The 15666-nt window shown below is 42.8% G+C and overlaps 1 protein-coding gene across 2 annotated transcripts in view; it reads right to left on the reverse strand.

Annotated features, from left to right (window-relative positions):
- LOC144500368 (metal transporter CNNM2-like) overlaps nt 1-15666 on the reverse strand; it is a 254478-nt gene that overhangs the window by 18765 nt on the left and 220047 nt on the right. For both annotated transcript variants that reach the window (XM_078223142.1, XM_078223141.1), the window contains one exon: nt 1405-1583. In XM_078223142.1, the coding sequence (XP_078079268.1) occupies nt 1405-1583 (179 nt within the window). The remainder of the gene's footprint in view (nt 1-1404; nt 1584-15666) is intronic.

Genomic DNA, 15666 nt, shown 5'->3' on the forward strand with positions numbered 1-15666 from the left:
TCAGGTAGATTGTGTGATTGAGTAAAATAGTTCTTCTTACAGGCAGAATTGTCATAGCAAGTTTGTTCATATAAAATAGAATCATAGAATCCTACAGTGCAGAAGGAGGCCATTTGGCCCATTGAGTCTGCACCGACCACAATCCCACCCAGGCCCTATCCCCATAATCCCATGCATTTACCCCAGCTAGTTCCCCTGACACTAAGGGGCAATTTAGCAATCTAACCCGCACATCTTTGGACTGTGGGAGGAAACCGGAGCACCCGGATTAAGTCCATGCAGACACGGGGAGAATGTGCAAACTCCACACAGTGACCCACGCTGGGAATCGAACCTGGGTCCCTGGCGCTGTGAGGCAGCAGTGCTAACCACTGTGCCACCATGTGGAAACTTTTAACGGAGTGGTTAATTACCTAACCACAAAAGACATGGAATAAGATGCAATGACACAGACAGCAAAGTCTACCTTATTTAAAGACTGTATCCAACAGGAAACAGGTAGCCTCTCCACTGTCATATTTTTCCAAGTTCTGTGAATACTGCCGATCAAAGCAACTCAACTGACAGGTATGTCTGTTTAATCCCTTCAAAACCTGGCTCATAGCTGCTATTACTTGGACTGTTTGGTAAATCATTACTTATCTGAATAAACCAGTTGTGTTTAAGTTTATGTTTGGTGCGATTATTAAACTTCCTCAGAAGTGATGCGAGAGTAGAATCCAAATATAATGAACAGGCCTGATTTTCACCCAAATTTATAGATAATGTGGGTTTCACAATCAGAGCAAGTTTCTATGATGGGCACAAAAACAATGATCTGGAAAAGCCCAACATGTAATGACCACACTTTTATCACACAATTATCTCACAAACAAGATCTTAACATTTTGTTCAATCTGCATCAAAAAGGGTTAGGTTAAGACATACTATTCATACACAAGTTACAATCTTCCAACTTCTACATCCATCTAAACATAACTAAGTTCAAATAAATTCATGTTTTAAAAAAATTTCCATATTGCACTTTAACAATTTTAAAGCATCAGCCTCTAGGCCATTTCTTCAGTGCATTCTCATTAGTTGGACATCTAATTTAAAACTACAATAAAAAAAACTTCATGAAATCTGTGGCAGATTTGGTATCTAAAAATATGTTTATTCTGATTAACTAGAGAAGGCATCAAGTTTAGCAGACTGGAATGCGACTCAGGAACAAACCAATTAAGGTACAAAACTCGTTCTAGTGCTATCTGAAATAGGTTGAAATTATAATTTGAACTGAACCCGGGGAAGTACGACACATTTCCACAAAAACCGTGGGATCATCGACTTTTAGACTATTTTCTGTTACAGTGCATCTTCTATTCAACAGAATTTTAAAAGAATAATCACATCTAACCTTACCTTTACAAACTGTAAATCAGTCAGAGCCCGCACTGAATAATCTGGAACGTATACTTGGAGCAAAGAATTTAGCTGACTGTTGTTGCTTCCCATCTGTGATGCTATTGAATCAATTCGATCACCCCGATTCAAAGAATCGGAATGATTTAAGCCACATGTTCGAGGTGGAGATCGATTATCTGAGCAAAGAGAAAACATCGCTGGAAAGTTGAAATAGGCTGGCATTTTTTATATATATAATTATGCAATGCAATATTATTTTTGGATTAGAATATGATTTCAAATCCAATCTCTAAGTAGGCTTGTAGGGAAGCATGCTGACTTTTCCCTATATTTACAAGATTTAGCTTGGCATATTAGTAGGGTCACTTACTTCACATTGTGCATTTGCACAGAACTATTAGGTTAACAAACTTTGCTGATTCAAGCTAAGGTGGTTACATCAAAGCACACTGATAGCAATGCCAAAGGTAATAATGTTTGCACTTTTGAGTGCACACAGCCACTTTACCAGTTAACCTTTTGGACCATTCTGTCTTCATATTTAATATCACTGTCTCTGCTGGTGTGGGTCTGTACAATAGTTGCCCAGATGTTAGATGTGATTTCAATTCTTCTAACTCTTTCTGGGTCAATATTGATGTCATGATGTGGAGATGCAATATTGATGTAACACAGAAGGAACCATCTGAAGTTTGCTATTTACATTTATTTTTTCAAATGGTTCCCAGTGCGGTTAATTGCCCACGGGAAGTTTGCACTTCCCTGGCAACTGCTGTGAAATCCCTACCCAAGAACCTCCAGTGAAGGGGGGGGGGCATTCCCCAAGTTGCACTGCCTGGAGCTCGGAGGCTACAGCCCCTTCTTTGTTGACAGTTAAATATCAATCACTGTTCAAGATCTGAATCCCTTGCTTTAAAAAGGCAGGTTACAGAATTTCCAAAAGCTTAGAGAACTTCTGCAAAGTGAAAACAGAAAAAAAGACTACTTTTCATAAAAAATGATCATATATTATATAGATGAAACAAATTGCTGTCTCATACAAAATGAGTCTCATACAAACATGCAGTAGGATAATTTGACCAATTCAGTTGCACATTGTTTGAGGCTCCAAAAAAGCACCTGTGCTTCTCCCACTATGGAGGGTGGTGTCTTCATTTGTAACTGCAATTTTTAAAAAATGAGAAATGTTTGGAATTTTATTGCCAATTGAAAAAAGGTTTTGCATTGTTCAGCTTTGAGTGATATTTATCTCCACTACAAGTCTGTGTCCATTATGCTAGTTTATAAAAAAACGCCTGCTTGGGGAGCTTCATTTTATAGGATGAACAGGTTAATATCCATCTGTTTTTGCTTTCTTATCACTTCATAAGCCTTGATTAGATAACAGAAATTTCTGGCCATTCACTACTGTATCTTTTATTGTTTTATGGGATGTGGGCATCTCTGTCAAGGCCAGCATTAATTGCCCATCCTAATTGCTCTTGAACAGATTGACTTGCTAGGCCATTTCAGAAAGCAATTTTGAGTCAACGACATTGCTGTGGGTCCATATAGATCAGACCAGGTAATATACGAAATTAAGAACTAGGAGTAGGTCATTCGCCCCCGCAAGCCTGCTCTGCCGATCAATAAAATCATTTCTGACCTGTTGTAGCCTTGACTCCACTTTTCTGCCTGTTCCTCAAAACCCTCGACTCCCTTGTCAATCAAAACTACCTTGAATGTTTCAATAAAGATCACCTCTCATTCTTTTAAACTCCAATGAGTATAGGCCCAATCTTTCCTTATATGTCAACGCTTTCATCCCTGGAATCTGCCTAGTGAACCTTCTCTGAACTGCCTTCCATGCAACGATGCCTGTCCACCATCTACAAGGCACAAGTCAGGAGTGTGATGGAATACTCCCCACTTGCCTGAATGGGTGCAGCTCCAACAACACTCAAGAAGTTTGACACCATCAAGGACAAACTTGATTGGCACCGCATCCACAAACATCCACTCCCTCCACCACTGATGCTCAGTAGCAGCAGTGTGTACCATCTACAAGATGCATTGCAGCAATTCACCAAAGATCTATGGACAGCCCCTTCCAAACCCACGACCACTTCCATCTGGAAGAACAAGGGCAGCAGATACATGGGAACATCACCACCTGCAAGTTCCCTTCCAAGCCACTCATCATCCTGACTTGGAAATCTATCGACATTCTTTTGTAGTTGCTGGGTCAAAATCCTGAATTTCCCTCCCAAACAGCATTGTGGGTCAATCCACAGCACGTGGACTGCAGCGATTCAAAAAAAACAGTTCACCACCACCTTCTCAATGGTAAAGAGGATCAACAAAGTCATCTATGTGCGGATCCACAAGAGATGGGTGCGATCCTAAATAAATATTTCTCATTGGTATTTACTGTTGAGAAAGGCATGGATGTTAGGGAACTTGGGGAACTAAATAAAGTTTATTTATTAGTCACAAGTAAGGCTTACATTAACACTGCAATGAAGTCACTGTGACATTCCCCTAGTTGCCACACTCCGGCACCTGTTCGGGTCAATGCACCTAACCAGCACGTCTTTCAGACTGTGGGAGGATGCCAGAGCACCTGGAGGAAACCCACACAGGCATGGGGAGAATGTGCAAACTCCACACAGACAGTGCGAGCCGGGAATCGAACCCGGGTCCCTGGCGCTGTGAGGCAGCAGTGCTAACCACTGTGCCGCCCATCAAGAAGTAGTGATTTTTTGAGTGTACATATTACAGAGGAGGTGGTGTTGGAAGTCTTAAAGTGCATCAAGGTAGATAAATCCCTGGGATTAATTAAATGTATCCCAGGACGTTGTGGGAGGCTAGGGAGGAAATTGCAGGCCCCCTGGCAGAGATATTTGAATCATCGACAGCCACAGGTGTGGTGCCTGAAGATTGGATGGTAGCAAATGTTGTGCCTTTGTATAAGAAGGGCTGCAGGGAAAAGCCTGGGAACTACAGACCGGTAAGTCTAACATCTGTAGTGGGTAAGTTGTTAGAAGGTATTCTGAGAGACAGGGTCTACAGGCATTTAGAGAGGCAAGGACTGATTAGGGACAGTCAGCATGACTTTGTAATGTGAGTGGAAAATCATGCCTCACCAATTTGATTGAGTTTTTTGAAGTGGGAACCAAGAAGGTAGATGAGGGCAGTGCAGTCGATGTTGTCTACATGGACTTTAGCAAGACCTTTGACAAGGTATTGCATGATAGGTTGGTGCATAAGGTTGAATCTCATAGGATCCAGGGTGAGGTAGCCAATTGGATACAAAATTGGCTTGACGACAGAAGTCATGATGTGGAGATGCCGGCGTTGGACTGGGGTAAACACTACCAAATAAACCTGTTGGACTTTAACCTGGTGTTGTTAAAACTCTTACTGTGTTGATGACAGAAGACAGAGGGTGCTTGCAGAGGGTTGTTGTTCAAACTGGAGGCCTGTGACCAGCGGTGTCCTCAGGGATCGGTGCTGGGTCCACTGCTATTTGTTATTTATAGTAATGATTTGGATGAGAAGTTAGGAGGCATGGTTAGTAAGGTTGCAGATGATACCAAGATTGGTGGCATAGTGGACAGTGAAGGTGGTTATCTAGGATTGTAACGGGATCTTGATCAATTGGGCCAGTGGGCTGATGAATGGCAGATGGAGTTTAATTCACATAAAGCGAGGTGATGCATTTTGGTAGATCGAATCAGGGCAGGACCTACTCAGTTAATGGTAGGGCATTGGGGAGAGTTATAAAACAAAAAGACCTAGGAGTACAGGTTCATAGCTCCTTGAAAATGGAGTCACAGGTGGACAGGGTGATGAAGAAGGCATTCAGCATGTTTGTTTCATTGTCAGAATGTTGAATACAGGAGTTGGGACGTCTTGTTGAAGTTGTACAAGACATCAGTAAGGCTACACTTGGAAAACTGTGTACAGTTCTGGTCACCCTGTTATAGAAAGGATATTAGTGCAGAAAAGATTTACTATGATGCTACCAGGACTTGATGGTTTGAGTTATAAGGTGAGGCTGGAATGACTGGGACTTTTTTCCCTGGAGTGTAGGAGGCTTAGGGGTGATCTTATAGCGGTCTATAAAATAATGAGGGGCATAGATAAGGTAGGTAGTCAACATTTTTTCCCAAAGATAGGTGAGTCTTAAACTAGAGGGCATAGATTTAAGATGAGAGGGGTGAGATACAGAAGGGTCCAGTGAGGCAATTTTTTCACTGAGGGGGTGGCGAATGCCTGGAACGAGCTGCCAGAGGCAGTAGCAGAGGCGGGTACAATTTTGTCTTTTAAAAGGCATTTAGACAGTTACATGGGTAAGATGGGTATAGAGGGAAATGCTGGCAATTGGTACGAGCTTAGTAGTAAAAACTGGATGGCATGGACAAGTTGGGCTAAAGGGCCTGTATCCATACTGTAAACCTCTATAATTAGAGATGGGCAATAAATGCTGGCCAGCCAGCAAAGCCCATGTCCCACGAATGAATAAAAAAAACCTTTTCTTCCTGGCTCCCATGCTAGGTGACATAAATGGTTCCTCTTCTCAGGAACTGTCTTCTTTCCTTTCAAATCTTCCATGACCCCGCCTCAAAAATACACTTTTTCCACTTCTGCAAATTATTGTTCCACTGGCAACCTCCCATTCTTCTACCAAATCCTTGAATATATTGTGATGATACAAGTGCAATTAACATAAATATAAATATATATATCAGAAATGTTTAAAATTTAGTCTACTGGCGTGTCTGGAAACACTTGTATTTGTTCAAGATGTTGCCCTGGGATTTCTGATTAAAGCTGATTGACAGGGTCATGTGATAAACAGGGTCTAAAGCAGAGAGAAAGGAGCTTTTGCAGTTTTAGAGTTGCAGTTTTAGCTGTGAGCCTGCTGAAGACAAGAGGTCTGCAAACTGTTCTAAAAAAGAAATCTGATCCATGACCAACATTAACAGCATTTTCAACTAAGTGACAGATTGTTGTGAAGTGGTGGGGTTAGGTAGAACTAGGCCATCAATTTAAATTCAGAAAGGAGTAAAATTGGACTTGAGGTTTTATTTTTCTGAGGATAATTGATCTATAGAGCTGTTCTATGGGTGAAGGAAAGTAAGGTTCCGGCAATTAATAAAGGTTAGGACCTCTTGGGGCTTCTTTGATTGTCTTTTGAGGATTGGAGAAACACATCTTATACAGAGGTTTCTGAGAGCTTCGGGTCCCTTTACTCAGCTTTATCAAGAAGTAGATGGGATGGAAGGTTGAAAATGAGTTCATAGCAAGATGTGGGGTGAGTGCACATGAGCCCAATTATCGTTTTTATTCCTGGATACATTACATAACTATTCAAAGACTCTTAGCTCTTTTCTAGTCTCAACATTCAATCGTCAAACAATGCCTCAAAAATAGACCAATTTTTCTTTAAACTTACCTGACATCTGTGGAACCTTCTTACACAAATAGGCTGTCACTTCTGTCCACAAGCCAAAAGTGACTATACTTCAAAAGTTATTTTATTAACTGCAAAGTGCTTTGATGCACTTGTATACACATTCCCCAGTAAATAATCAAGGATGGGCTTTCTCTTTTGCATATTGTTTAGCACCACTTTACTCGTTGATTGTTAATAATTATCTCCCTGCTTTAAATTATCAGTTCTTAGGTCATCCCTTCACTTATTATACAGTCTGTCGACATTTTACACATACTGACCATACTTAACTGCTTACATTTGTCTATTAGTGCTCATGATTATCTGTAAAGACTTGTTATTCAGCTGGCCTATGCTGTACTACACTGTCTGTACTTATCTGTTGACACTCTTGATTACCTGAGAGTGTTGGGCCATTATCTCTCTGCCTATATATTCTGTGCCTGCGCACCTCGTTCCACTTCACCTGACGAAGGTGCAGCTCCGAAAGCTTGTGATTTCAAATAAACCTGTTGGACTATAATCTGGTGTCATGTGACCTCTCATCTTACTTAAAGAAGGAGACCAATGCGCCAAATATACAACAAGAAGCAGTAGGCCATTCAGCCCCTTGAGTCGGCTCTGTCATTTTTAAGTTTATTTACTGGAGTCACAAGTAGGTTTACATTAACATGTTACTGTAAAAATCCCCTGTGAAAATTTAATAAGATCATGGTTGATCTGATAGTAACCTCAAATCTGCATCCCCGATAATCTTGCTTACCAAGAATCTATCCACCTCTGCCTGAAAAATAATGAGACTCTGCTTCCACCATCTTTTCAGGAAGAGAGTTCCAAAGATTCATGACCCTCCGAGACAAAAAATTGTCTCATCTCTGTATTAAATGGGCGACCACTTATTTTTAATCAGTGACCCTAATTTTACATTCTCCCACAAGACCCCGCAGGATCAGATATGTTTCAACCAAGTCACTTCTTACTCTTCTAAACTCACAGGATACAAGCCTAACCTGTCCAACCTTTCCTCATAAGACAACCCATTCCAGATATTAGTCTGGTAAACTTTCTCTGAACTGCTTCCAATGCAGTTGGAACATAGTACTCCAATTGAGGCCTCACCAGTGTTTGTACAATGGCAGCAAAACCTCCCTATTTATATATTAAATTCCTTCTGTAATAAATGGTAATATTCTAGTGGCTTTCCTAATGACTTGTGATTCATGCACTGGGACCTCTCTGAATCTCAATCTCTCACCATTTAGATAATATGCTTTTTAAAAAATTCTTCCTGTCAAAATGGACAGTGGCACATTTTCTCACATTATATCCCATTTGCCAGATCTTTGCCCACTCACTTAACTTACGCCTCCCTTTGTCCTCTTCACAACTTACTGTCTTACCTATCTTTCCTACCATCATTAAGTGCTTCGAAAGGATAGTCATGGAACATATCGGGGGCGATTTGCCCATCCTTCTGCGCTAATTTTATAGTGCAGCGGGCTGGGGAAATCTCACGGCGGCCGATGCGCAGGATTCGCGCATGCGTTCCCGCCCCGAAAGCGGCTCCCAGCGCCGGATTTCCAGCAGCGTCAGCACTGTGCTGGAAATCAGTGGGGAGGCACCAAGCCAATTTAAATAGGTATTTCCATATATTTAAAATATTAGCGAGCCAGGCCTGTTTGCATTTCCCCCCGCCAGAGTGGTTCACTCGAGCAGGGATTACAGTAGCTCCACACTAGCGGGGAACTAAAGTTTAAAGTTTATTTATTAGTGTCACAAGTAGGCTTATATTAACACTACTATGAAGATACTGTGAAAATCCCCTAGTCGCCACACTCCGGCGCCTGTTCGGGTATGCTAAGGGAGCATTTACTGTGGCCAATTCACCTAATCTGCACGTCTCTGCACCGTGGGAGGAAACCGGAGCACCCGGAGGAAACTTACGCAGACATGGGGTGAACGTGCAGACTCCACACAAACAGTGACCCAAGCCAGGAATTGAACCCGGGTTCCTGGCGCTGTGAGGGAGCAGTGCTCACCACTGTGCTACCCTGCCAGCGCGCCGCCCTAGTGGCCCAACACTGCAGGAGCAACTGGGAGCAATCAGGAGCCCCCCCCCCCCCAGAGGTTTGGGCAGCAGTGTCCCCTGGGCATTGCCGCCTTGGCAGTACCAGCCTGGATGTCAGCACTGTGCTTGCGCAAGGGGGGGTTGGGGGGGGGGGGGGGGGGGGGGGGGGCTGGCAATGCAAGGGTCACAGGACTGGCCAGCAATTGGAAAGCTGGCAGTGCGGGGCTACTGTGCAGGCACCAATCTTAGTGCTGACAGATCAGTGCATGCGGAGTGGCCCACTCAACATTATGCTGCCAGCCTCCATGAAAAACAGCCGAATTACTCCAGTTTTCACACGAATTTGACACAAGTTTTTTTGGGAGAAATCCGACCATCAACTCCGTTCTCCCAGATTGTCTAAATCCACTACTGTTCACCAATCGCTGTAACAGGTCCACAAAAGACACCATTTCCATGGCCATACATTCAACCCTGGAACACCTGGACAACAAGGACACTTGTCTGACAGACACCTTTTCATTGACTACAGCTCAGTCTTCAACACCATTATCCCAAATTCCCCTACAACTCTATTTTCAAGTGTGCTGCTGACACCACCGTAGTGGGTCGGATCTCAAACAATGACGAGACAGAGTACAGGAAAGAGATAGAGAATCTGGTGAACTGGTGTGGCGACAATAATCTCTCCCTCAATGTCAACAAAACGGAGGAGATTGTCATCAACGTCAGGAAGCGTAGTGGAGAACATGCCCCTGTTTACATCAACGGGGATGAAGCAGAAATGGTCCAGAGCTTCAAGTTTTTAGGTGCCCAGATCACCAACAACCTGTCCTGGTCCCACCATGCCGACACTATAGTTAAGAAAGTCCACCAACACCTCTAGTTTCTCAGAAGACTAAGGAAATTTGGCATGTCAGCTACAACTCAAGAATCTATCTACTTCTGCCTTAAAAATATTCAATGACTTGTCTCGATCACTCAATAAGAGATCCCCAAACTCTCAACCCTCAGAAAAGAAATTCCCCTCATCTCAGTCTTAAATGGGCAACCCCTTATCTTTAAACTATGTCCCTTAGTTCCATTTTTATTTTACTGGGCAACTAACTTGATTAAATTTTTTGATGAGGTAATAGAGGAGGCTGATAAGGGTCATGTGGTTGGTTGTACATGGTCTTCCAAAAGAGATTTGATAAAGTGCCACATAATAGTGCTGATAACAAAGTTGAAGCCCCCGAAATAAAACTGAAAGTGGCAACATGGATACAAAGTTGGCTGAGTGAATGGTGAAATGGCTCGACACTTGGCAGTTAAGTTTTAACATAAATTAAGTATGGAGTGGTAGTAAGTAAAAGCAAAGACAACATAAGGTAACAAAGGGTTAAGTTCTAAAGAGGGTGCAGGAACAGAGACCTGGCGGTATATGTGTACAAGTTGCTGAATGTGGCAGGGCAGATTGAGAAAATAGCACAAAAACCAAGGAGTAATGATGAATCTTTATACAATTCTGCTTCAGCCTCAACTGGAGTACGGTGAATAATTAACACCACACTTTAGGATGGAAGTAAAGGTTTTATAGAGTGGACCAAAATGATTTATGAGAACTATTTCAGTGATGAGGGACTTTAGTAATGTGGATAGGCTGTAGGAGCCAGGGTTGTGCTCCTTAGAGAAGTTTAAGAGGAGGTTTGATAGAGGTGTTCAAAATCACGAGGGGTCTAGATAGAGTAGATAGAGAGAAACTGTTCCCATTGGTGAAAGGGATGAGAATGAGAGGATACTGAAATAAGGTGAACAGCAATGGCAACAAAGAGAAAGCCTTTTATGCAGCAAGTTATTGGGATATGGAATTCACTGGCTTAGTGTGCATTGGAGGTGGATTCAAACATGACTTGAAAAAGCAAATTGGATAAGTAACTGAGGGAAAAAAATGTACAGTTACAGAGAAATAACAAAGTTTTGAATTAGATGAGTTTCTCTTGCACAGAATCAGCATGGGCAAGATGGGCTGAATAGCCTCTTTCTGTAATTCTATTTTACACACCAGCTTAAAGACATCCCTTTCCCCAAATGTCCTAGACTTGTCCAAACAGTTTCTGGAGATGAACTATTTTATACATAAACATGGAATCTCTTCTGGAGATGTTTTGAGCCAGTCATAATTAGCCAGCACAAGCACATTGGGCTGAATCACCGCTTGCATTAATGTAAATCTCTATTTTGGAATCTTAAATTGAAATGTTATGGTGACAACTAAACATGCAAAAGTACCCAAATTTGCTGTAAACAATGAAAAAGGTATCTTGCTGTTCCTGAATTTATAGATAACCATCCTGCATGTTAAGGAGTACTAAATCATAGCAATTTACACAACTGAGTCACAATGACAACAGGACAAGTTTTTTTTAAGGCTTCAGCTTTGAATTCTTGCAGGATGAAGTGCTTGCTGATACCACATGAGATTTTGTTTAGTGTCACACAACATTTTTCACATGACATTATATGACCTCACACACAAACGGCCACAGAATCTTCATTCTTTATACATTCATCAAGTCCCTGTTTGTCATGATTACACTCACTACATTTTTAAGATGCCTAAATTATTTGGGTAAGTAGGGTGACCTTTATCCCAATACATTGCTTTCAAATGGGCAAACCATCAGCAACAATTTTCAAACAACTGTTTTCAATCCTTATATAGGCTACAGTGAGATTGTCCAATGTTTAAACTTCAGCATTAATCTTCTTCTCATTGTACCTTGGTCAGTTATAATGGTCCCTACAGTCAAATACTCAACAAGAATTGAACCAATGATTTATTGATTTGATAACATATCACATCTTCTGATAAGGGGCTAAATCTTCCTGTCTTCTAATCAACAGAGACCAAGACATACTGTCAAAAATGTGCATTGGGACCCTGTGGAAATCCTGACATGCTAACCTCCGTGGGAATTGTCCAGGAAACTTGAACTTCTGATGGTCAGTTACCTTACTTCTCAAGGCCCACCATGAATGTCTCCAACTCTGAGCGGGGGTCAGAGACTTCAGACAGTTCCATGGTATTTACCAAAATAGCGACGCAGGAAATGTTCGACAGATTAAAACCTAGTCTAAGACCTGGGTAACTACAGAACTGACTTTCATTCACTCACAATGCTCCCCCCCCCCCTCCACTGATCCCCGATGACCCCTCCACCATCCACTCGCTCTCACCCACCTACCCCTATCCACTCGCCAACATTCGCCCACTCGCCAACATTCGCCCACTCGCCAACATTCGCCCACTCGCCAACATTCGCCCACTCACCAACATTCGCCCACTCACCAACATTCGCCCACTCACCAACATTCGCCCACTCACCAACATTCACTAACTTTTGGGCCTTTAAATTAGTGTCATAAAAAAGTTCCTGTCACCCCACCTTCCCTCCCGACTCTTATTGTATTGCGACAGAGCTCTCCAAGGGATACTGTGTGACACAAGCTGGATTCAGAAGGCCCTGAAAGAAATAAGGAGTCTCACCAAGTTGGGGGAGAGGGGATTTTTTAAAAATCAGAGCAGCAATCCAATGGTGGCCGCCACTTCTCAGAAGATCCAGATCTATATCTTTTGATGTAAACTACGCTCTTCACATCACATCTGTTTAAATTAAAAGCAAATTCATGGAATCGTAGATTTGGACTGCAAAGGAAGAGGCCATTCTCCATGTCAAATCTATGCTGGCCCTTTTGAAAAGCAACCCATTTTATCCCACATCCTTGCTCTTTCCTCATATCCCTGTAATGCCTTTGTACTCTATGGGGGCCATTCTCTCAAAAAATTCCAAGTGTCGAATTCACGTAAAAACTGGAGTAAATCCCGCTGGTTTTTCAGCGGGACTTTCAAATGAATCTCCCACACACTGTGCATTGCAGAGTGCACCAGCGGAAATCTTGTGAAAAATCAGTGGGCGGGGCCTCTTCCTGCTGGAGAGGCAGGCAGCATAGTGCTGAGCGGGCCACTTCGCATGCGCCGATCTGTCAGTGTTGAGATTGGTGCATGCGCAGTAGCCCCACACTGCCAGCCTCCCGAACACTGACCAGGTCCACGCCCCTGCATCACTGCCCCTCCAATCCTCCCACGGCCTGATCACTGCCCCTCCAATCCTCCCATGGCCGGATCGTTGCTGCCACCACACCCCCCCCCCCCCCCCAGCCTTGACCGCCCCGCCCCCCGGTCCCCCACTCCAATGCACGGCCCCGATCGCTGGCCTCCCTCCCTCACTGATCCTTCTGCAGTGTGACAGCGCGATCCCCCACCCCCACTGATCTACCCCCAGAGCCCACCCCCATTGCACTACCAAGGGGGAAGGATACACTAGCGGGTCCGGAGATTTCAGTTCCGGGCCCACTAGCGTATTCTCCCCCTTTGGTGTAGAAACATAGAAAAACTACAGCACAAACAGGCCCTTCGGCCCCACAAGTTGTGCCGAACATATCCCTACCTTCTAGGCCTACCTATAACCCTCCATCCTATTAAGTCCCATGTACTCATCCAGGAGTCTCTTAAAAGTCCCTATTGAGTTTGCCTCCACCACCACTGACGGCAGCCGATTCCACTCACCCACCACCGTGTGTGTGAAAAACTTCCCCCTAACATTTCCCCTGTACCTACCCCCAAGCACCTTAAACCTGTGTCCTCTCGTAGCAGACATTTCCACCCTGGGAAAAAGCCTGAGTCCACCCGATCTATGCCTCTCAACATCTTATATACCTCTATTAGGTCTCTCATCCTACGTCTCTCCAAGGAGAAAAGACCGAGCTCCCTCAGCCTATCCTCATAAGGAATGCCACTCAATCCAGGCAACATCCTTGTAAATCTCCTCTGCACACTTTCAATCTTTTCCACATCCTTCCTGTAATGAGGCGACCAGAACTGAGCACAGTACTCCAAGTGGGGTCTGACGAGGGTCTTATATAGCTGCATCATTATCCCCGGACTCCTAAACTCAATCCCTCGATTGATAAAGGCCAGCACACCATATGCCTTCTTAACCACCTCCTCCACCTGCGGGGCCGATTTTAGAGTCCTATGGACCCGGACCCCAAGGTCCTTCTGATCCTCTACAGTACTAAGAGTCTTTCCCTTAATATTGTACTCCTTCATCCCATTTGACCTGCCAAAATGGACCACTATGCATTTATCTGGGTTGAAGTCCATCTGTCACTTCTCCGACCAGTCTTGCATCCTATCTATGTACATATTTAAATGTTATATATTTAAATGCTAATTTGTTAACATTTAATGTTAACAAATGATAAAGGCAAATGTTAAAGGCAAAATATATTTAAATGTTAATTTGAATAATTTATACAGCTCTGCACTGATTTCTGGTGCAGAGTTGATGGTACCAGAAATCCAGCTGCTGGGGACTCATGGAGGCCGTGGCGCCCAGTGGGAGCCTGCAAAATGGCCTCCGCTTGCCCACTCACCAACATTCGCCCACTGACCAACATTCGCCCACTCACCAACATTCGCTCACTCACCAACATTCACTAACTTTTGGGCCTTTAAATTAGTGCCATAAAAAAGGTCCCGTCACCCCACCTCCCCTCCCGACTCTTATTATATTGCGACAGAACTCTCCACTGCGCTACAAAAGCAGTGAACATGTTGATGGCGCGTTAGTTCCCCAGAACTTTTAAAACACTTCCCTCAGTCTAGACATTTGAAAGGTCTCTCAATAGTGTGAACTCGCTGGTGTTGCAGCAGGTGGGATGGAAAAATTGCTCCCTATATCTTGAAACCATAATGTCAGATGCTTAATTTTTTTTTTAAACCTGTCCTGCCACCTTCAAAGATCTTTGCACAAAAATCTCTCCCTCTCCTCGAATCCCTTTAAAAATGCATAATTTAGCTTCTATTAATTTTCTACATTGAATTTTGACCACCTTCAGTCTGCCCATCCCACCAGCATGCAGAGTTTTGTGTGATTAGAGCAAGTTGCAAATTACATGAGGTGGGACTAAGTGTATAGAAGTAGGGGGTACAAGAGAATAATAGCTTAAAATCTGGATTGCAGCTCGAATTAGAGCAAGATGGCAAAAGGAACAGATCAATTAGATAAATACCAATTTATAACTTAATCTTTATTGTAAAACAGAAGGATGTTTATGTATGGTTCTGAATAAAGTTTCAAAAAGCAGATGTCGACTCAGACAAGCACATCTGCACAAAATCTCCAACTCAAATTCATTTAACTAATAATTTCAGAATTTGAGATAGGGTAGACAGTCTGAAATATCAAGGGATAGGAGTTTCTGGCGTTTGAGGATAGTCACTCCTTTGAGTTTGCAGTTGGAACATTGGGATAAGTGGGAGGCAGACAAGGATAAAGTGGACATAATTTTACATGACTTAGGGATCTCTACTGGGACCTCAGAATTTTACCAACTATATTAATGGATTGGATGAAGGAAGAGTTATTTATCCAAGTTTACAGAAAATACTCAATCAGCAGACACAGTAAATAAGGTACATGAGAGCAGTGTTGGTTTGACCTACTTTGGGACTGTTATGGGATCATCTAATCTAGATCTTTGAATGATAAAGAAATCAAAAAGATCAATATAATGGGGGAATCAAGTTTAAGGATAAGGCTTAAATTTATATAGTACATTTCACAATTCAGTTTGTCTGAAAACACTTTATCACAGCTTAGAAGTGCAATTATTGCCTTAATGTAGGGAAACACAGAAACCAGCT

This window comes from Mustelus asterias, chromosome 11 (genome assembly GCF_964213995.1).
Source record: "Mustelus asterias chromosome 11, sMusAst1.hap1.1, whole genome shotgun sequence".
NCBI classification, from domain to species: Eukaryota; Metazoa; Chordata; class Chondrichthyes; order Carcharhiniformes; family Triakidae; genus Mustelus; species Mustelus asterias.